General features: G+C 39.8%; 2 protein-coding genes across 3 annotated transcripts in view; both read right to left on the bottom strand.

Annotated features, from left to right (window-relative positions):
* Window positions 1–5145: 5145 nt before the first annotated feature.
* LOC103716931 (beta-1,2-xylosyltransferase XYXT1-like) lies at window positions 5146–7284 on the bottom strand. Of its 2 annotated transcripts, none has more exons than XM_008805136.4 (2): window positions 6879–7284; window positions 5146–6793 (listed from the first exon to the last, which is right to left on the bottom strand). In XM_008805136.4, exons 1-2 carry the CDS (start codon window positions 7126–7128, stop codon window positions 5478–5480), a joined length of 1566 nt encoding a protein of 521 aa, XP_008803358.2. In that variant the 5' UTR covers window positions 7129–7284; the 3' UTR covers window positions 5146–5477. The 2 variants fall into 2 exon arrangements, with proteins under 2 accessions (XP_008803358.2, XP_026664201.1); XM_026808400.2 differs by having other exon boundaries at window positions 7031–7283.
* A 12085-nt stretch (window positions 7285–19369) lies between these two features.
* Window positions 19370–21127, bottom strand: part of LOC103716940 (kinesin-like protein KIN-14A) — a 41048-nt gene continuing 39290 nt past the window's right edge. The window contains exon 21 of the mRNA XM_039115870.1: window positions 19370–19601. The gene's annotated coding sequence lies outside the window, so the exon portion shown is untranslated. The remainder of the gene's footprint in view (window positions 19602–21127) is intronic.

The following is a 21127-nucleotide window of genomic DNA, read 5'->3' on the forward strand; positions in this document are numbered from 1 at the left end:
AGGTGGTAACATGGTGGGAACGGAGCTTTGATTCTACTGGAGTGGTACAGGTTCGAAACGCGCGGATGTTGATTAAATATGGGAACCGGATGCCCTCCGCCTGATTTATCTGATGGAATCGCTATTTGATCTGCCGGTATTAAGATGGTGCTGGGGTGACGTATTCACACTCGGGTTTGTCTGGGCTGGTGGGGAGGGTATTAAGCTTTTCTATCCATATCGAACATTTTCTGATGGAAAGGGAGCCCAGTAAAAACTACCACACGGGTGAAGTTAGTTCCTTCTGCCCTTGTCTTTTTTTACTTTCTCCCTGCTACAACAATGGTTCTGTTACTATTTTCTTTTTGATGCCTTGACTCAACAATCATCTCCTTGTCCACCATGATTCTTCACGTGATGTTGTCAATTCAGAGATCCAAACACCAATTAGGGATCTCTTATTTTGGATATTCTCATTTTTCTCTATGACCTTTTTGTTGTTATATGCCGTATGTTTTATCCTTTATCTTTTTTTTCCAGTTAACATGTTCTCCTTTTTTTTGTTTACACTTTTTGGTATTTAAATATGGTATACTATTATACTTGTATTTTCTATTATATTTTTATTTGTTATACTTTTCAATATTCATTTATATTATTATATTTATTTCTATTTTATATTTAACATAATTTAATAAATTATTTTCTACTCTTAGATTTGAATATGAACAAAGTTAATTATTTTATCTAGGCCTTTCTTGAATATTTACCCATCTATTATGTATTTCATAATATGTTTTGATGGGAGGCAAAATGGATCGTCCTATTCCAGCGTGGAGCCACCCAATTTTGGCCGAACAGACGACAGAGCCAAGCAGGCTAAACCTCAGTCCCGCTAAGAGCCAGGTCGGCCTCGGACCCTACTGAAGGCCGAGCCGACCCCGGCTAGAGGCCAGGCCAACCTCGGCCTTGTCAACCTTGATCTCCGTGATTCGCGCCGCCTCCAGCTAATGGCCAGCTGATCACAGCTCGGCCCGAGATTTTAAGTAACGGCTAATGGTCAGCTGATCACAGCTCGGTCTGAAATTTCATGTAATGGTCAAGACCCTCATCCTATAAAAAAGAGGTACGGAAAGACTTTCGATAAGCCATAAGAAGCCATAAGAAGCGATAAGAGACCATTGGAAGGCACTCAAAAACTTTTCCTAAACTCTGGATCAACTATAACTTAGCCATCGGAGGACCTTCGCCGGAATCCCCGGCCAAAGCTTCGTGCAGATACACTAGTGCACAGGAGGTCGGCTCTCTTTCTCTGTCCCGACCGGCGGCTTCTTAGATTCCTCCGGCGTGGTCACCCTCAGACCAAATTTCAACTCAACATGTATATATATATATATATATATATATTATAATTGTTTAAATTTTGAAAGAAATAAGAAAGAAGGGAGGAGAGAGATGTGGAAGAAGGAGAAATTTGAGGAATCAATTTTCAAAAAAAAAAAAAACATCACCTACTTTTCCAACTTCTTTAATTTATCTCATTGAGGGAAAATTTGAAACTTTACCTAACCGTTAGGGACAGCGGGTTGGGGGTTATGGGACTAGGCATTTCTTTCCTTAACAAATTTTTAGGGGGCGATGATGTAGATATATAAAGGGTTTTCAAAAATTTTGTGGCCCGCTTGCTATGATCAATGGGTTGATTTTGCCGGCTCATATCCAAACTAGATTAGGCCAAGTAAATAGATTTCAATCAAAATTACCACCCTAATTATTTGGTTTGCGTTAGGGTTGGAAATTATCAAATGAATTCAAAATTTGGTTGGGTCTTAAGTTGGAAACATGGCTTAACTTACAAATGCAATCCAACTTTGTGCAATATGACCCTTGACCTACACCATTCACAAGCATCTTGTGGGAGCCCATGTTAGTATGTGTTTAATCACATATCATTTGTGAGCTAGAGAAATCTTGGCACTTATATAGAGCCAAAGAGGTCAAATACTACATTCTAACTGGTCTTTTTGGATAGGCCGTTAGAAATGGTATTCGAGCAAAATAGGCCTATGACCCATTGGATTAGGTAACCCTACAACACAAGCTCTTTTGGGGTTGACTACTGGATGATCCGGCCCATTGTTCATATAGACTAGGAAATACTGCAGTATGAGCCTTTGTAAGGTTGACCAAGGGTTGATCATGGTATTTGTGATTAGCTTTAACTAGATTTGAATTCTTAGCCTGATAACAGATAGTATGTAAGAGCTCATGTTGGCGTGTATTTAGTTCCATAGTAACCGTGCATTGGACATTCTGGATAATTATATAGCGCCGAGAAATTCAAATAATACATTCTAGCTAGCTTTTTTAAATAAGATTCTAGATCATTACCTATCTTATATTCAGCAAGTCCAAGTCCCAACCTCATATATTCAAAACTCATCATCAACTTTGTGAAAGAGCAATCCAAACTTGCATTAAGAGCTTTTAAGCTAGCCTGACATTAACCTTGCCTAAACCAGTCCAACTTGGGCAGATCTAACCAGATGCATCCGAAGTTGAAAATTTTGGAATTGGATTGGATATTGGCAGTCGAGCTTCTTCTTGGGTTAAGTTCAATATTTTATTTGTGAACTTGGCCCTTAATGCCTACCAAACCTGGCTAAAGTGCCCAGAATGTACTGAAAAGGGCTAGAATTGAGCTTTGAGTTTACACTTCAGATATCTTTGATGGAGCAATAAATGATCCACATCTTCAGAGATCCTTGGCTTCCCTCCTCCACCACGCCAATGAAAACTCTGAATAAAGTGATGTCCACCACCCAAGCACATCCCAAATATGTGTCATTCCTTCACTTCTCTGTCATGGCTTTTCTATTGGGATTCTTCCTACTTGTTGCCATGTCATTTCTCATAATATATTGCTTGATAAATGTTTTTCTAGTTGCAACTTGCTATCATCTTTTCCAAATCCATCAAGGTTACAATGGGTATCCAAAGAGGCTGCTACCACAGTATAAAACAATGGACCAAAAAGAAACCATAAGGTACCATTCTTTACACTCCTTCAAGCCCACGAAGCAATTAAGCCATTTGATCTTCTCCGTCGCACCCCGGTGGTGATCGGCAAACATGTTTTGACCCATGCCCCAAAGGCTCAGACATTTGGACAGGGGTTGTATCTTTCGCACAAAAGAAGGATTCACTTTCCTTCACACAAATCCTCTGTTATATTGTGCAACAGTCACTTCGAGATCTATGCAGATAAATGAATGAAAAAGTTCAGAATACATTGAGATCTGTGTAGGATACAATCTATCGGTCGATGTTGTGAAAGAAGATGAATCATTCTTTCGTGCGAAAGATACAACCCGAACCTCGAATATTTCACATGCTCTGCTCATTATCCCCAAGAAGTTATCCACATACTCCATGCTCCCATGCATGTGATCTGCTCAGATGTACTTCAAGGCCATATTGAAACTTTGGAAAAGAATGTCCACAGATACAAAAATCACTTCTAAAACCCATAAAGAACTCCTTCCACATGATACATTCTCCTGCCATAGGTTTTCTACTTGCATTGCATTGGCAGTCTGAAAGTGAAAGCTCATTGGTAGTTGAATCCGTTTCCCCATCATTCTCAAAGACTCCATGGGTTCAATCAGACAACAATAATGAAAAATCTTCTCAAACTATTACTCCTGTGAACTCAAGTCTTCCCTTCCCTCATGTCCCCACCAAACCTACTCCATGGGACCACACAAATGACCAATTCTTTCTTGCATCATCAAGCATTATTTTATCCAAATAACACACCATCGAACATTAATTAATTCCCTCTCAAAAGAAAAAATCGAATCCAATCATCGATTAAAAAAGAGTCAATCATAACCCAAATGATGGAACAAGTTATCGAACAAAACATATATAAAGATCCAGGAAGTAACAGGAGAGAAGATTCGATGATAACCAAAATTTTAGAAGAAATAATTGAATGAAGCAAATACAAAGATTCAGGAAGTCACCACAGAGAAGGTTGCGTGAAGTACTATACCCACTCTCCAACCCTTAGCCCCACTTTGTGTTTGATATGTGCGCAAGAAACTAGACCCCCAATGAGGGAACATTCTTCTACATCCATATTTAGCCAGAAAAACGATATATATAATATATAACATAGTGCAAATAACCTCGGATCACAGTGAAGGATAACCCTTCTCACTCTACTAGATTGCAGAATTCATTTGAACAGATATGAATCAGTTATTTTCTTCTGCCACTGGCTTTATTAGCTGGTAAGTGAAAGGAGAAAATTATAGCAGGAGCAAAACATATGCTACTAATTTTTGGCACCTGCAGAAGTCTTGACTATTTTAGTTTAAGTTTGGAATAATGCTATTCATCATTGTTTTGGAGGGGGAAAAACATAGATTCAATCATCATAACCCACAGATAGGGAAAAGAAAATCTCCAGAGTCTCAGATATTTGCTAAAACATATTAAATCCAATTTCATAAATAGGAGACGGCGTATGTCAAATACTAAGGAAAGCAATAAAGAGAGCATAATTCAAGAAAAGGAGGCAAAAGAAGTACTAAGCTCATTCCCAATGTTTTATTACCTTCACAAGAAATTAAAACCACATAGATTAACCATTCTTTTCTTTTCTTCATTTAACCGGAGAGCAGAACGTGTAAGAAATGATCCAAGTCATTTCTACTCAATCAAGAATCTCACCTAACTTTGACAATCTGTAGTTTTAATTGTTTAGAATAGTTTAGCAGGTTTGATGCAATGTATTACAGTCGATGATTACATGAATAACAGAACAATTAATAAAACAAAAATAAATAGAAAGATCCAAGATGTAATCAGAGAGAAGGGACACATGAAGTGCTATCGCCCTTCACCAACCCAAGAAATTAAAAATTTCCTAACAGGGCAGCCAATCTATTCATTTCACATGTAGCCCAAAAACATTACGTGTGGGAAATAATCCAAACAATCTCCATCACCTCTCTTCAACATTCAAGAACTATAATTCTACATTGGAATAGATTAATCAATCCAATTGACTGAAAAAGAGTTAACTACGACCATAGTCAGAGCATAGCTTTTCAGAGATAAGAATCACACAAAGTACTACCCAAAACAATAGATTAATTGATCCAATTGCATAACAATAGATTAATGAATTCCATCGAGCAGATAAGAATCAATTACATCCCAAAACAACAACAGAACAAGTAACAGCGCAAAGCAAACCACATGCAAAGACTAAGGAAGTATTCAGAGATAAGAAACACATGAAGTACTGCCTCCATTTCCACTCGATAGCTCAACTACTGTTTTATTTATGTATGCAAGAAACTGAAAAACCACAGCAGTGGGACAATTATTCTTTTCTTTGTACACTTATAGCCGGAAAACAGAGCGTGTAAGAAATAATCCAAACAATCTCTAATCACAGTTAAGAGAAATCCACTCACCTCTCCTCATGCTACTTTCTCCTTGTCATGATTGATTCTTTTCTTTGAAACCAGATACTTATGAGCTCGAATCAGATGCTTTCTAAACCGATCCAAATCCAAGTTCACATTCTGGCGATCCAAATAGACTCTCTTGGTCACCTGCCACCCTTTCTTGGCCACACTTCTGGGGTCCTTTAGCACTGGATCAGTTTTGTCATACTCTCTGAACAACGAGCTCTCCCTCTGTAGAATCTTATATCCCACATACCACAACCCCATTCTCACCGCCGGCTCGCCGTAGTAGGTCTTGGCAGCCCAGTCAGTCCCCAAAGGCACAATTTGAATGAACACCGAACCCGGCCTCATGAACAACAGATGAGTCATGGCTGCTCCATGGACTCCAATCATGGCGTCGCTCGAATTTAATGCTCGGTATATCTTCGCCAGCTCCGTCGTCCGGTCCGGCCTCAATACCTTGACGATGAAACCAATCTCTTGGCCTAATTTCACCAGCTCCAGCTCGTTTTCGATCGCTCTCGATCCAGTTCTTGACACGATCACGAGTTTCGGTTTGCAGGTACTCAGTGAATTATGCCGCCTGGCAATGACCATTGATGACTGGGGGCTTGCTTGCTGTTCATCATGCTCGAGTGATTGAATTCGAGGCCGGTAGGCGTCATCGAGAAGCCGGCGGAAGTCGAAAATTGTCTTGTTGTTCTCCATTCGTGCTGCATCCACCGTCAATTCATCATGAATTCTCAGTCCAACAATGGTTTCCGGGAAGCAATGAGTCCTCGAGTCGCCGGAGAAATCGAGCGGCGGATAATCCGACAGGCGGGATAGCACTTCCCTGTACTTGGTGAACCACCAGTTACGGTAATCAAGAACAACAAACACCACCCGCTTGTTAAACTTCTGGGAAGTGATGAACAGTGGAACAATCCCGTCGTTGAACTCATGGTACACGTTGCCGGTATAACCCCCGGCAGAGAACACCACCGCCGGGACCGCATGCCGGACGTCGCAGCCGCCGCCGCGGGCGCCGCCGGTGGTCAGGCGGAGCTCGTCGATGGTGGCCATGACGCTGGTCTCCCACTTCCGAGTGTAAGGCCTGATCCTTTCCTCCGTCGCCGGGGCGGGGATAGACGCGTTATTCCCGGGATAAAGTAGAATAGTCTTGGAATAAGACTGGGTCCGGACGTCGCCTCTCATGAAGCAAACATCGGTGCGGAACGCGGTGCGGTCGCAGCAGACAGTGTTATTCGGGATAGGAGAAGAACAGGGGACCCTTGTTCCAACTTGGAGGACTTGTAGCTTCTTCTCTTCAGCTCCAAAAGAGTCTGCAATAAAAACACCAACTTTGAGTCAAAAACTAAAGACTTTGGGTCAGGAAATAAGACTTTGAGAGGAGGGAGGGAGACTTACAAAAGAGAGGGCAAAGAGGGGAGGTGGAGGAAGAGGAGGAGCAGAAGAGGAGGCGAGGGAAGAAGAATAGGCTACAAGAGGCGAGGATAAAAAGGAAGATGAGGCGAAGGAGAAAGCGTTTGGGCTTCTTAGGGGGGGAGTCAGAGAAGTACATCTGAGAAGGGAGCTTGCAGCTCTCCTTTAGTTGTGACTCTCCTTCTCCTCTTCTTAGCTGAAGGAAATAGTAGACTCTGTGATGCTGCTGCCCCATTAGTACTTGTTAGCCTCCTCCTTCCCTGAAACCAAGAGGGTGAGAGAGAGAGAGAAAAAGGTTTCAGTTTTGGTTTGAAAGGAGGGAGGGAGCTAAGAAAGAGTGATAAGAAAGGTATGGCGAGAGGGAGAGATTGAGGTTTTTAGTTTTGGTTTGAAGTGAAGGAAGGGAGCTAAGAAAGGGCGAGACGGAAAGAAAAGGTCAGAGAAAGGGATGTGAGAGTCCTTCGTACAGGGACAGGGTTGTATCTCTTGCGCCAAAGAAAGAACGACTCACCTTCCTTCGCGCGAATCTACCGTTGGATGGCGGAATTGGTGGCTTCCGGATCTGTGCAGATGGATGAACAGAGATGGGTGCTTTGTGAGCTGTGCAAAGGCGATCCAATGGTCAATATTGTGGAAGAAGAACATTATTTCGTGCGAGATACGATAGTATTTTGGATTGCTAAATTGAGGTGGGTGAAATACTTGGGTTTTAGTTAGTGTTAGGGGAATGGAGCTTAATTGGGGCTAATGACAACAGAAGGTTGGAGATGTCCATTAGATTAAGTAAATTCATTTGGAACATGTTTGATTGGAAAAAAAAGTTGATCTCTGAAATGGAAATGAGAATGAGTGATTTCCATTTCAACTATTTGATAGGAGGGAGTTTCATTCATATTCCAATTTTAGAAAGAAAGTAGAAATGCCCCAATCTCTCAAAATTTAATCTCTTTTATTATCGAAATTTTATTTCGATTCCAATTTCAATTCTAAATCTATTTACGAATCAAACACATTGAAGAATATGACCATTCTAATTTCTATTCCGATCCATTTCGATTTTGATACCGGTCGCGGACCAAATGCACCCCTTAAGGTATATTTGGTTCGTAATCGAAATTCGAAACTGAATGAACTAGGATGGAAATTGGAATGGTCATATTTTCAGACACATTTGGTTTGTGACTGAAATCTGAATCAAAATAGAATTTGAATGCTGAAGGAGAGTCGGAATTGGATTTTAAAGGATTAGAGCATTTTCATTCCTTTCTAAAATCTAAACGGGCATAAAATTTTCCCAGCCAAACGGCATGAATAGTTCGTCCACTGTTTAATGAAGGATTAGAGCACAACTACCTTTCCCTTAGGGTAGTTGGTCCATCGTTGCATAAACTAGTTTAATGAAGGAAAACAAACATGCTATTTGGTTGTTAGCGAGGGCAATTAGTTAGTGCTAGGATAGGTTTGGTGGCCGGCTGGAAAACAGCGTCTTCATGTCTATTACGTATCCAGGATTATTATAGGTTAAAGCCGGAATATTTAAAAGAAGGGAATAGGATTCCTATGGCTAAATCTGAAAGGGTTAGCCTCGAAATATGAATAAATCTAAGTTGGCAGCTTCCGGCAGCATGAAAACACATCATCAGGCTGATGAATTGTCATCGTCATTCACATATAAAAATAAACAATATTTAGTAACACTGCTAAGTTCAACCAATTTTTAAATTTGTTCAAAAAAAAAAAATAATGCCTGTTGCAATAAACATTGTTTATCATTAAAAAATGATATTATATGTTCAAGTCAATCAACTTAGAACACAAAGAATGTAAATAACAATTATGACTTTAAATTTTTATTTATATACTATAACATCAGAAATTTTAGAAATTGATCTAACGGCTATTGTAATGCTCTAACGGCTACTTTGGGACGTCTTTTGATGCCAATTGAGCTTTCCATGACTTTGTGCTTGTATTCATGGGTTTCTTTTGTCGTTGATCGAGGAGGCTGGAGGAAAGCACCCAAGAACTTTGGTAAGCGATAAATCGCGGGATTTCGCCTAGATTTAATGCATCATGCCTTTGGTCAGTTCTTTGATGGTTTGATCGAGATGGAAAAAGTCGGGGAATGGCCCCGGTGGACTTTAATGGATCGAGACTTGGAAACTTGGACAGAAATCTTGGGAACCGAGTCAGGATTCAGCTGCCAGAGCCTGACTCCCCTCCCTTGAACACCCACTTATATACATACCATTTTCTTCACTCTTTGCTGCCTTCATGTCAGTCCTTTGAATGGCCTTTAACAGCGGTTGCTTGGCATCATGGTTATTATGCTGCTCTTCCTATGTACTAAAAGCCTTATTTGGTTCCCACGGAGGGGAGAAAAAAAAATTCAATAAAAATAAAAAATAAAAATTTAGATTTCTACATTTTGTGGAAAGGATATGAAAAAGTTCAATTCCCACTAAAAATAGAGATAATTTTTTTTTTCAAAAATACTCTTAAGCCCTAGTTATAATAGAATGAGATCTTATTTTTATTAAAGATGTAACATATATTTTACATAATTTTTTCAGAAAAAAATGCTTAATCAAATATAAGCCGCTGTAGAATACGTTATTTTTTTTTATAATCAACTATATATACAGAACTATTTTTCTGCATATTAAACATCAGCATTTAGAAAAAATATTTTATTGAGAGAAATTTTTTCTACGAACCAAACATGTTTTTACTAATTCTTGTTCTCCTTGCTGTGATTTTTCACTCTCCTACTTCCTAATTCAGCATTTGGGAACCGAGTCAGGATTCAGCTGCCAGAGCCTGACTCCCCTCCCTTGAACACCCATTTATATACCATTTTCTTCACTCTTTGCTGCCTTCATGTCAGTCCTTTTTTTTTTTTTCTAAAGAAAAGGGGTAGGGGAGAGGAAGGGACAAGCCCATTCCCGCGTAGCAGCCCCCACTGGGCCCCCGCCCCGCCAGGAGAATGTTCGATGCGGGCAGAAATGGCCGTGTGTTGGGCACCCCGACCGGTTTTACTCATACCCTCCCCACCCGTGGGCCCGGCTCAGCTACTCCTCTGAGCTCTGGCTCGAGTCCCACGTGTGAGTACGTCACACCCGGCACCACCCCGGCTACTAGCGGTTCAAGAGCGGTCCTACACCACAAGTCCAAGCAGTGGCCAAAGTAGTGAGCTCCGGTCCACAATTTAATCGTCGCCGCAGCGATTCGAACTTGGGACCTTGTGGTTAGAATTGCTGCCCAGTACCACTAGGCTGCATATTAAACATCAGCATTTAGAAAAAATATTTTATTGAGAGAAATTTTTTCAACGAACCAAACATGTTTTTACTAATTCTTGTTCTCCTTGCTGTGATTTTTCACTCTCCTACTTCCTAATTCAGCATTTGGGAACCGAGTCAGGATTCAGCTGCCAGAGCCTGACTCCCTTCCCTTGAACACCCATTTATATACCATTTTCTTCACTCTTTGCTGCCTTCATGTCAGTCCTTTGAATGGCCTTTAACAACGGTTGCTTGGCATCATGGTCAAGTATATGCTGCTTTTTCTACCTACTAAAAAAATTATTTGATTCATATGAAGAAAAAAAAATAATAAAAAATAAAAAAATATTTTATGTTTGATTAGATTTTTTTTAAAAAAATTAAGATTCCTATATTTTGTGGAAAGATTTAGTTATAATATAATAAGATCTTTTCTTTATTAAAGGTGTAACATATATTTTACATAAGTTTTTCAAAAAAAAAGAATGCTTAACCAAATAGAAGCCGCTCTAGAATATATTAATTTTTTTATGATCAACTAAATATATAAAAACTATTTTTTTAGATATCATATATCTAGACATTGATATATGATATCTAAAAAGCCTTATTTGGTTCCCACGGAGGGGAGAAAAAAAAATTCAATAAAAATAAAAAATAAAAATTTAGATTTCTACATTTTGTGGAAAGGATATGAAAAAGTTCAATTCCCACTAAAAATAGGGATAATTTTTTTTTTCAAAAATACTCTTAAGCCCTAGTTATAATAGAATGAGATCTTATTTTTATTAAAGATGTAACATATATTTTACATAATTTTTTCAGAAAAAAATGCTTAATCAAATATAAGCCGCTGTAGAATACGTTATTTTTTTTTATAATCAACTATATATACAGAACTATTTTTCTGCATATTAAACATCAGCATTTAGAAAAAATATTTTATTGAGAGAAATTTTTTCTACGAACCAAACATGTTTTTACTAATTCTTGTTCTCCTTGCTGTGATTTTTCACTCTCCTACTTCCTAATTCAGCATTTGGGAACCGAGTCAGGATTCAGCTGCCAGAGCCTGACTCCCCTCCCTTGAACACCCATTTATATACCATTTTCTTCACTCTTTGCTGCCTTCATGTCAGTCCTTTGAATGGCCTTTAACAACGGTTGCTTGGCATCATGGTCAAGTATATGCTGCTTTTTCTACCTACTAAAAAAATTATTTGATTCATATGAAGAAAAAAAAAATAATAAAAAATAAAAAAATATTTTATGTTTGATTAGATTTTTTTTAAAAAAATTAAGATTCCTATATTTTGTGGAAAGATTTAGTTATAATATAATAAGATCTTTTCTTTATTAAAGGTGTAACATATATTTTACATAAGTTTTTCAAAAAAAAAGAATGCTTAACCAAATAGAAGCCGCTCTAGAATATATTAATTTTTTTATGATCAACTAAATATATAAAAACTATTTTTTTAGATATCATATATCTAGACATTAATTTTTTAGAAAAAATATTTTATTGAGAGAAATAATTTTCTACAAATCAAATGAGTTCTAAAAAAAAAAAAATGCTGCTTGCTGTGATTTTTCACTCTCCTACTTCCTTACTAGAAAAATTAGCAATTAATCAGCTTGGATATACGTATAAATTGTACAAATATACATATTTGAAGTTTGAGTTAGAGTAGAATAAAAAGTTGTGGATGTTCCAGTGGAACTATTGTATAATTTTGACCATGCATATGAGAGGAATGTTAGAGGCTGCTGCTACTGATTTTTCGTGTATTGTTTTGGTGTGATTAGATTGTGATGGAATTGGACTATGCGAATCTTAAGTCAAGTCATAGGATATGAAGTTTCTATCGATAGAAATGACAAAAACTACAATGATAATGAGATAATATAAAAGAAAGACGAGGAGAGAAATGCAGTCCAATTATTCAGCATCCAAAGATATTGACATTTCAGACATTTGACAAATCCTTCTTGATTGCCTAATCGATGGGGCATATCATGTGGCAGTGGTGCTAGAATTTGTTCTGCAACATGTTAGCCTAGTTGCACAAGTATAATTGATAAATTAATAATTTAATATTTTTTAAATTCATAAATAGTAAATAAGAAGAATAAACTAGTAAATTATTTACTTGACAATAGAATAATAAAATGAAGAAATGAAAGAAGATGGCATGTGGTTCGAAGCACGCTGATGCGCTATCCTAGAAAAGTTTATGCCCCCACACACGGATCCGTTGGCACAGATTTTCTGAGCACGTTCACGCTTGCAAATAGTTCAAAAAAAATTCAAAAAAATAATTAAAATTATGAAGAGAAGGGAATAAGAACAAGAGGGAGAAAAGAAATTTTTCGTCCCTCTGAAATGATCCCTAGAGCTCTTTATATAGGCTCGTGGGACAAGAGAGAGAAGAGAAATTTTTCGTCCGTTTAAAATAATCTCTAAAGCTCTTTATATAGGCTCGTGGGCCTTCCAAAAAAAGGTAACATGCATGTCAAAGAAGTAGATGCGAGCCAAAAGAAGTAGAATCTAGCCAAAAATAGAAACATGCGCATCAAAAGAAGCAGATGCGGGCCGAATGCGGAAGAAATCGCGAAGGAAGGAAAGAAATCGGGGAAAAAAAAAAGAGTAGGAATTAGATGTGGTGCGATTTTCAAAAAAAAATTAAAATATTTAATTTAATTCAACACAGCAATCCGAAGTGGGATAGCAAAGAACATAGTTGGAAGTACATGCATTTATGGTGCCAAAACATGAAGCAGGAATTCCCCACATTCTTGATAGTATGAAATAATAAAATTTCTAAAATTGGGTATATAGAAAAATTCCAATTTGTTGGGAAATTTGATAAATGGAAAGAGCATATAACTAGATTCTTTATAGGCATAAGAATTTTTTTAAACTTGGGCTATAGAAAATCCATGGCATTCCATGCCTCTAGAAATCTGCAGGGGTGTGTATGAATCTTGTTGTGGTTCAAATTTAGCCCGAGGGTGACTACGCCGGAGGAGTCGAGAGAGCTGCCGGTCGAGACGGAAAAAAGGATGCCACCTTCCGTGCGCCGGTGTACCTACACAAAGCTTCACCGGTGTTTCCGGTGAGGGCTCTCCGATGCTTAAGTTAGCGTGGAGTATTTGTTAGCCAAAAGGTCCTCAGGCGTTACTTGATTGAGCTATTTATAGTCCCCGCAGAGGTGCCCAGATGGCGGAGACATGGGCCGTTTTCATCATGGAAGGAGATGGCACTTGTTGCCCAGTAGATATAGCCTAAGAGGAGGGGTGAATTGGGTCTTTTAAAAACTTTTCAACTACTTCTAAACTTTAGAGTTAATTAAGCTAAAGTTGTATGGATGCTCAGTGAAATTTAAACTTAGCAACAGTTTGATTCTAATCTAATCAAGATTAAAACTATTAAGCAGCGGATTCAATAAAAGATTAGTCTAAGTTTGCCCAAGCATGCAATTCAATACAATGAATCTTAATACAGTTTTATTAAATGAGACTTGATTAAACAAATTGAATATGCTTGCAACTAAAGGATGCGCGGATAAGAGTTAAGCAAGCAATTTATCTAAGTATGTAAGTGAGGAAGTTAGACAACAAAGAAGCATCACAAACACAACAAAAGTATAGTGGTTCGGTGCCAACTGCACCTACGTCCACTCCCCAAGCCTTCTTGAGATTTTCACTATAATCTTCCTTATTACAGTGTGGTTGTTTTGCGAGTTCACAATCCAACTCGTTGTTTTTCCGGGATCACAACGAATCCAGTTGGTTTTTCGAAAGGTTCACCAACCAAATCCTTTACACGGTTTATTTTTCCGGCTCACAAACAACCCAGTTGGTTTTCCCAAAGGCTCACCAACCAAAATCTTTACACGGTTTGTTTTTCGGGCTCACAAACAACCCAGTTGGTTTTCCCAAAGGCTCACCAACCAAAATCTTTTTCCTTGTTGAATCCCCCTAATTCAACAACTTCCAATTTAGGTTTGGAAGAACCTTTACAAGTGTAAGAGTTGAAGAAATTAAAGCACACTAGAGTTAAGCTCAAAATATAAAACATAAATGAAAAAAGAGCAAAACTCGGATTGGTGAAGTTGTTGATCTTTGAAGCTCTTCACCAATTGGTTGAGATTGAGGATGTGATCTTGAGGCTCTTGGTATATGCTCTGATTGATCCTAACTTGAATAGCTCACTTCTTGCTCAAACGTTTGGCCCCTTTTTGTGGATTTGGCGTTATGCTCTCTCTTTTTGGATTCTTGAAGGATTTGATCTTGTGGAGCTCTTTCTCTTATTGTCTTTTGGTGTTTCCATGAATATATACCTTAAGAACATGTGGAAAGCTTCTCCTAGTCGTTAGAGAAGAAATAGAACCATTGGGAGTGAAAAACTAGCCGTTGGAGCCGTGAAAAACTAGCCGTTATGCATCCCAGTCGCAGTGGAGTCGGCTCTTGCAGGTTTGGAGTCGACTCGGCTGAAGCTGGAGTCGACTCTTGAATAGTAGGAGTCGGCTCGAGCACTGTAGCACTTTTCTCCTGGAGTCGGTTCGTGAGCAGTAGGAGTCGGCTCAATCACTGTTCATTGAAAATCAACTCTCTGTCTTTTTCTGCGGGAGTCGGCTCGTGAACAGTAGGAGTCGACTCGAGCACTGTTCCTTGAAACTCCAGAGTGCCAGAGTCGACTCTGAACTTACAGGAGTCGACTCGAGAACTGTTCTTTTGAATTTTTTTTTTTAATTTGCTCCTCCAACTTGAATCCTTTGAATTTGAATCTTGGGCCAATGAAGTGTGGCTTTCTTCCAACTTTTTTTAAGAACTTTTGAGACCTTCTTGTATTTTTCCAACTTGTTGTGTTCCTTGCAAAACAAATATATATCTTCTTGCAATACAAACATTAGTAATTATACTTCAAGGTTTTGTGATCATCAAAATCAATCTTTGAGTCAGCAGCACTGGCTAGGTGGCGCACGGCTATGGCTTACTTAAGGCACACGATTTGAGCTGTCCCTGCGCGCGGTATGGCGCAGGTGTATGCTGCAGGGTATGGCCCTTGTCAGTAGGTATGGTTGGGGCTGTAAGGTGTAGTCCTTTGTCGATGTGTCTTGGCGTGGCCATCAAGCAAAGCATGGTGCGGTGAGGTTGCCGCAAAGCATGGCTGCGACGCGTACTAGGCAAGGTTAGCTCGGCCATTGGCGGGGATCGAGGTCAGCTCGACCTTCGACGGGGGCCGAGGTCGGCCTTGCCCACTTGGCAGGGTGCTGAGGTCAGGCCGGCTTGAGGGCCACGATATATGTTCGGTGAGGTTGACTTGACAGGTTTTGAGATTAGCCTAGCCTCCTTAACTTTGAAGTCAGCTTAGTAGGGTGCCCCGAGCTCAAGTCGGGGCATCATTGCCTGCGGTCAATGGAGCCTCTTCGGCTCTTGGTCAGCACTATAGGACGCCCTGACCTCCGGCCAGGGCACGTCATCGTTGTAGACTCTAGAAAAAGTTGCTGCATGTTGTAGCAGCAGAGAGATCTGGCCAAGGTCGGCCTGGTCAGCGTTGAGATCTGCTTGGCCGGAACAGGGTGGTCCCTTATCCTGAGCAGGACGATCCATTTTGTCTCCTATCAAATCTCTAGTTGTCGAATATTTTCAGGAGAAAAATGCTTCACTGCACCATTCCACCTCATGCTCACTACTGCAAGGTGAGAGATGGGCCGGTACACATGACCTCTTATCTCACCGGTCCTATGAGGAACTAGAGCTTGAGGGTGTATCTTTCACGCAAAAGAAAGATTCACCTTCGTTCATGCGAATTTAGCATTTGTTATTTTGATAAATTATGCAAATAGATGAATGATGGAGTTTGAAGTGCTTTGAAATTTGTGTGGTAGATAATCCAATAATGGATCCGCACGAAGGAAGGGGAATCCTCTTTCATGAAAAATACAACCCGATTCTAGAACTAGTTATATGCACGGAGAAATGAATGATACTGGGAAATGAAACTCTTTAATCATGTATCCACATGCACAGGTTAATGATAGATTCCCATGCTTGAATGAAAATTGTACATTACAGACTTTGGATCCTCTCCAATTTGGCACTAAAATGAAGAGACTTGGTTGATTAATCATGGTCATCTGTATGTGTATGGTGGGATGTTTATGATTACCCATATAATCATCTGTCATCCTATCATGGACGGATAGTTTTGATTGATCAACTAGTTTTCTCCAGTTCAATACCAAACTAGAGAGGATACAGACAGACACTTTGTTACACGGTTAAATTGTGTTTTAAAACCAGACCCAAAACCTTGCCAATGACACGTACATTTGGTGGTTAGAATTCCTTTCTACAAGTACAAAAAAACAAAAAAAAGGTTCCATGTTCAACGGATTATAAGATATTCTAGTGAGATTCTTTCTCCAGAAAAATTTTCATGTGTACCGAAAGGCCAAGGGGGCAGCCAACTAGGTAGCCTCATATATGGCTAACCATTCTGGCAAGACTTTATGGCTGAGAGCGGAGGACCTACCCGGAGCACTCCAAGCCCTATTGTTTTTGATTTTTTTGGGTGTATTCGTACCCGCCAGGTATAATGCACCGGCTTCAAAAAAAAAAAAAAAAACCTAAAACTCAAGCTGGGCATGTGGCATGGTTGTATATTCCACAGGCATAACTCAGAGAATATGTAAAGCCTTTAGAACATTACAAAATCTCAATAAGATTGGATGATATATAATCCATGTTCATTACTCTTAAACAAAATAAATCATTTTCATGATTAACAAATCATTGAAATGTGGAACTATAAGTCCAAGCATTTGAGCAGTATCAGAGATGCTCTAATTATTCCATCTCTCACTCGTTACCCTAAACTTAGCCGAGTTTTAAGCATCCTATAGCTCTAAAAGGAGAAATAAAAGAATGGTATGAGCTAACTGCACGATAGGAATTTCTACCATATATTAGTTATGAAATAAATATTCAAAATAACTAGTACTTGAATTCCTCTATCTTCCACTATAGTCTATAGGGGATAATAAATAAAAATAATTAAGAGAGTAAAATAACTCCATACATTTATTAAGCTGTTCATTCATGTTTATAGTCATTTGTCAGGGATCCAATTCAGCATACATCGAATTACAATTGTAATTTAATTTGAGTTTGGCTTTAGGCTAATCATGATTAAATTTTTAGCCTATGATGGGGCAATGATATTAAGGAGACTAACCCATAGTCCACATCCTCCCATACTTATCAGGAGTTCATATCAAGTATTTTAAAGTTAGTTTCGACTTTGAACTATCCATAGTCATATTTTTAGCTCATAATCGGGCAACAATAATGCTACATTTCTAGCCTGCACTGAGACAACGATAATACTACATTTCTAGTCTATGATGAAGCAACGATAAATGTGAGTAGTCTATCACCACCACCAACCATCAATTATGCAAGACTTATATATATTAATTTCATATATCCATCATGCTTGCACTATAGCAAACAAAATATAATCAAGTTTATTTACCCTCCATAATAAATAAATGCATAACAATATGTACATTCATACAAGGAAACATGCAAAGAAAATTCTTACTTCTATTGACAGCAAAGTCCAAGAAGATAAGCCAATCAATCCAAAAGTACACCAAACAATATCCAATAAATTTGATATCGATTATTACCATAATTAATGTGTCGCACCATCCAATGAAATTGACCCTAACCCCTAAGTTTTCCCTGTCCTTCATTAATTCAAATTAATTTAACCAAAATTAATTAATGAGAATCATAATTTTACAAAAAAGTTGAGGGTTTGAGTCTAGGATCCATGCTAGACTGCTTTCTATCCAGATGACTGCATCTCTACAAAAGTATTATCACTAGACTAAGAAGAAATAAAATATGAAAGAAGGAGAAGCGCCAAGACTCACCAAGCAACGACACCTGAGATCCCAAACCTATTCAAATTGGACTGGCAACCAACCAGATCAAGATTAGGGGCCTGATATGAGCAATGACAATTTGATCATCGTCGTTGATGGCCCAATCCTATTGAGGCTAGATGACGATCGACCAGTAGGTGGGTCATCATGGGAAATCTAATGGAGATGGCATTAGGGAGAGGAGAGAGAGGAGGATATATAGATAGATAGATAGATAAATAGATAGAGAGAGAGAGATATGGTGGTCTGCTATCTCTATCATGGTCATCTAGCTCACCTTGTAAAAATATTAGCTTACATGCTCAATAAAAAACTTCTACTTAACAATGTCCCTTATGCCACTTCTATCATGGTACTAGTTAATGCCTTTGATGTTCTTTCTTAATGCTCCCCTTGCATAGGCTGCACAAAAGTTATGTGCTAGAGGCCCTCGTACTAAATCTATCCTATACCATCGATCATATGGTAGAAAAAGCTTGACGAATGTGATTTAGACTTCTGAACTGTCTGCAATATGATAGAAGTGGAAATGCCATTTTCTTGTGATGCCTGCAATATGTAAGCTCCTGATATCCCAAAGTAGCGGATAGATCCGAATCTCCCTCGCACGTCTCTGTATTCAATTGACCACTGTAGCCAAGTCACCTTTCAATTGAATAACATCAGCTTTCAAAACACAACAGACATAGCTGAGAATAGCCCATGCAGCTCTCATCTCTGCTTCAAAATTGAAGTGTCGAAGATTAGACTCCCACTAAGTGCTACCATTCTGGAGTTTGAGTCTCTAATCACAAAGCCTACACCATCCTTCCTACCACCATCCAACACACACCCAAAAAGTTTACCTTCAACTCCAGGAAGCTCCACCTTCACCTGACAAAGACTAATCCTATTATAATATAAAACTTTACCTTCCACTTGTTCATACGAATGAGAGCATACGAATTGAATATCATCTATTATCAATTCATTCGGCTCTTAGAAGTGCTCCAAGGCTTAAGAAATAATGACATAAAGAATTGGAAAAAGAGACTATTAGAGTTGATGAAAGGGACTTACGCGATCAAGTTTTTGACCAAACTACAGCAGAGCCTCACTTCAGAATTTGTAGGAATAATTCCATTGAGAGCATAGACATTTTTCTAAATTTGAGAATGCCACGCCCTAGATCTAGAGCATGAAATAGTCGTGCTATCGTAGGATATTGCCGATAATAACACGGAGAACAGAATAAAAAAAATATTTTATAAAAAATATATAGAATAATAATGTTAGTTCAATTCTATTTGCTACACAAAGAGAAGCAAAATATCTAAATTCAATATTTGAATATTCAAAACTACATAACTCAAACTTTATAATTATAATTAAATTTATTGATAACTTGCAACTGTGCTTTGAGCTTTATTCTTTCATCCTTTATTCATTTATTTTTCCTTGCTCCTCGCAATCTTTATTATCTGAAAAAACATAAAAAGACAAATGAGCTTTGCAGCTCAGTAAGTGGTGCACTACCTTATCGGACTAAGCATAAATTTTTACATAATTCAATGCATCATTTGAAAAGTAAAATTATACTATAAAGTAAAATATTTCATAAATGGTGTCGTAGCAAACCGAACATGTATGCACAAATCATGCAAGTTCCTAAAGCTGAAAATGCAATTTAAAATATTAATAATCATCAAATATTTGTCATTTATCTACACTTTTAATTAAAATAGTGCTTGTTGCTGGTGGTCCAAACCGAGAACGATTGGCACGGCGGTGTGAACGGGGTTCCGTTTGAGTTGCCTTGGTTGGTGTTGATTGCGCTCCACCTTCTACCGGGAAACCTGCAAACAAGCCTCGCACCACCACTGGGGTAGTGGGGGCCCTCCGACGATCAAGTCAGAGGAGATTGGAGGAGAAGGAGAGATAATAGTAGCAAGTAAGAGAATGCACTGGAAGTTCTTGCTTACCCCCCCTCCTCCCCCTAGCCGCATATATACCAGGCTGGGGGGTCTTTCAGGGGGGTTCGTCATCGTGGGGCACGATGGAGCTGTCACTGACACGGCCGTTACAGGGCGTCGTGGGGCAGCGCTGGGTACGGCCATGACAGGGCGTAGTGGAGCTCCGCCTTGTACGGCTGTTACAGGGGATCGTGGAGCAGCGCCAGATACAACCGTTGCAGGGAGTAGTGGAGCAGGAGGCTGCGGCGTGCCTCTGGGGAATAGCCTGTCGTTATCGAGAGATGTCCGACTCGGGGTCGGGCTGCGGAGACGAAGATATCCGACTCGGGGTCGGATTGCTGGATCAAGGGGCTGCCGACTCGGGGTCGGGCTGCGGAGACGAAGATGTCCAACTCGGGGTCGGATTGCTGGATCAAGGGGCTGCCGACTCGGGGTCGGGCTGCGGAGACGAAGATGTCCGACTCGGGGTCGGATTGCTGGATCAAGGGGCAGCCGACTCGGGGTCGGGCTGCGGAGACGAAGATGTCCGACTCGGGGTCGGATTGCTGGATCAAGGGGCTGCCGTAGTCTTCCTGGGCGCGCGTGCCGGTCACGTGGGGCATGGTGGCTAAGTTCCCCCGTAACAATAGCCCCCCACTTCCGAGCCCGGAACCAGAAGGGGAACGGGTGAAGGGAGTGATGCTTCGAGATTGCCGCCATCCCTCGGAGAGGCGCGCGCGCTTCGAGCTCCCCGCCTTCTTTATGGCGTATGGCGGTTGTTGCTGACCTGGCAGTCTGAGGATTTCGGCGGACATCCTTCCTTAATGGCGTCGATTCGCCTTTGGGGCGCGAGCGACCCTTCGGCAGCCAGGCGTCCTCTGGCGTCACCGAGGCGTCACCCACCTTTCCGCCTATTTAACCGGAGGCCCTCCTCCGTCCGCCTTTCTCTTTACAGACATCTTCGAGTTTCTCCTTTGCGCTGCCGTCATTGCCGTCGGACTGTTCGCTTGCTCCTCCTTTGATGCTCTCGGAGCCGTTCTTCCTTCTCTTCCGGT

The sequence above is a fragment of the Phoenix dactylifera genome, unplaced genomic scaffold (genome assembly GCF_009389715.1).
Source record: "Phoenix dactylifera cultivar Barhee BC4 unplaced genomic scaffold, palm_55x_up_171113_PBpolish2nd_filt_p 000026F, whole genome shotgun sequence".
In the NCBI taxonomy this organism is placed as follows: domain Eukaryota; kingdom Viridiplantae; phylum Streptophyta; class Magnoliopsida; order Arecales; family Arecaceae; genus Phoenix; species Phoenix dactylifera.

Excerpts from the sequence above, each read along its gene's own strand:
- LOC103716931 (XM_008805136.4), bottom strand. The coding sequence starts at position 7,128 with ATGGGGCAGCAGCATCACAGAGTCTACTATTTCCTTCAGCTAAGAAGA. Across the intron at positions 6,794-6,878 it reads CCCTCTTTGCCCTCTCTTTT|ACTCTTTTGGAGCTGAAGAG; the intron begins GTAAGTCTCCCT and ends TTTTTATTGCAG.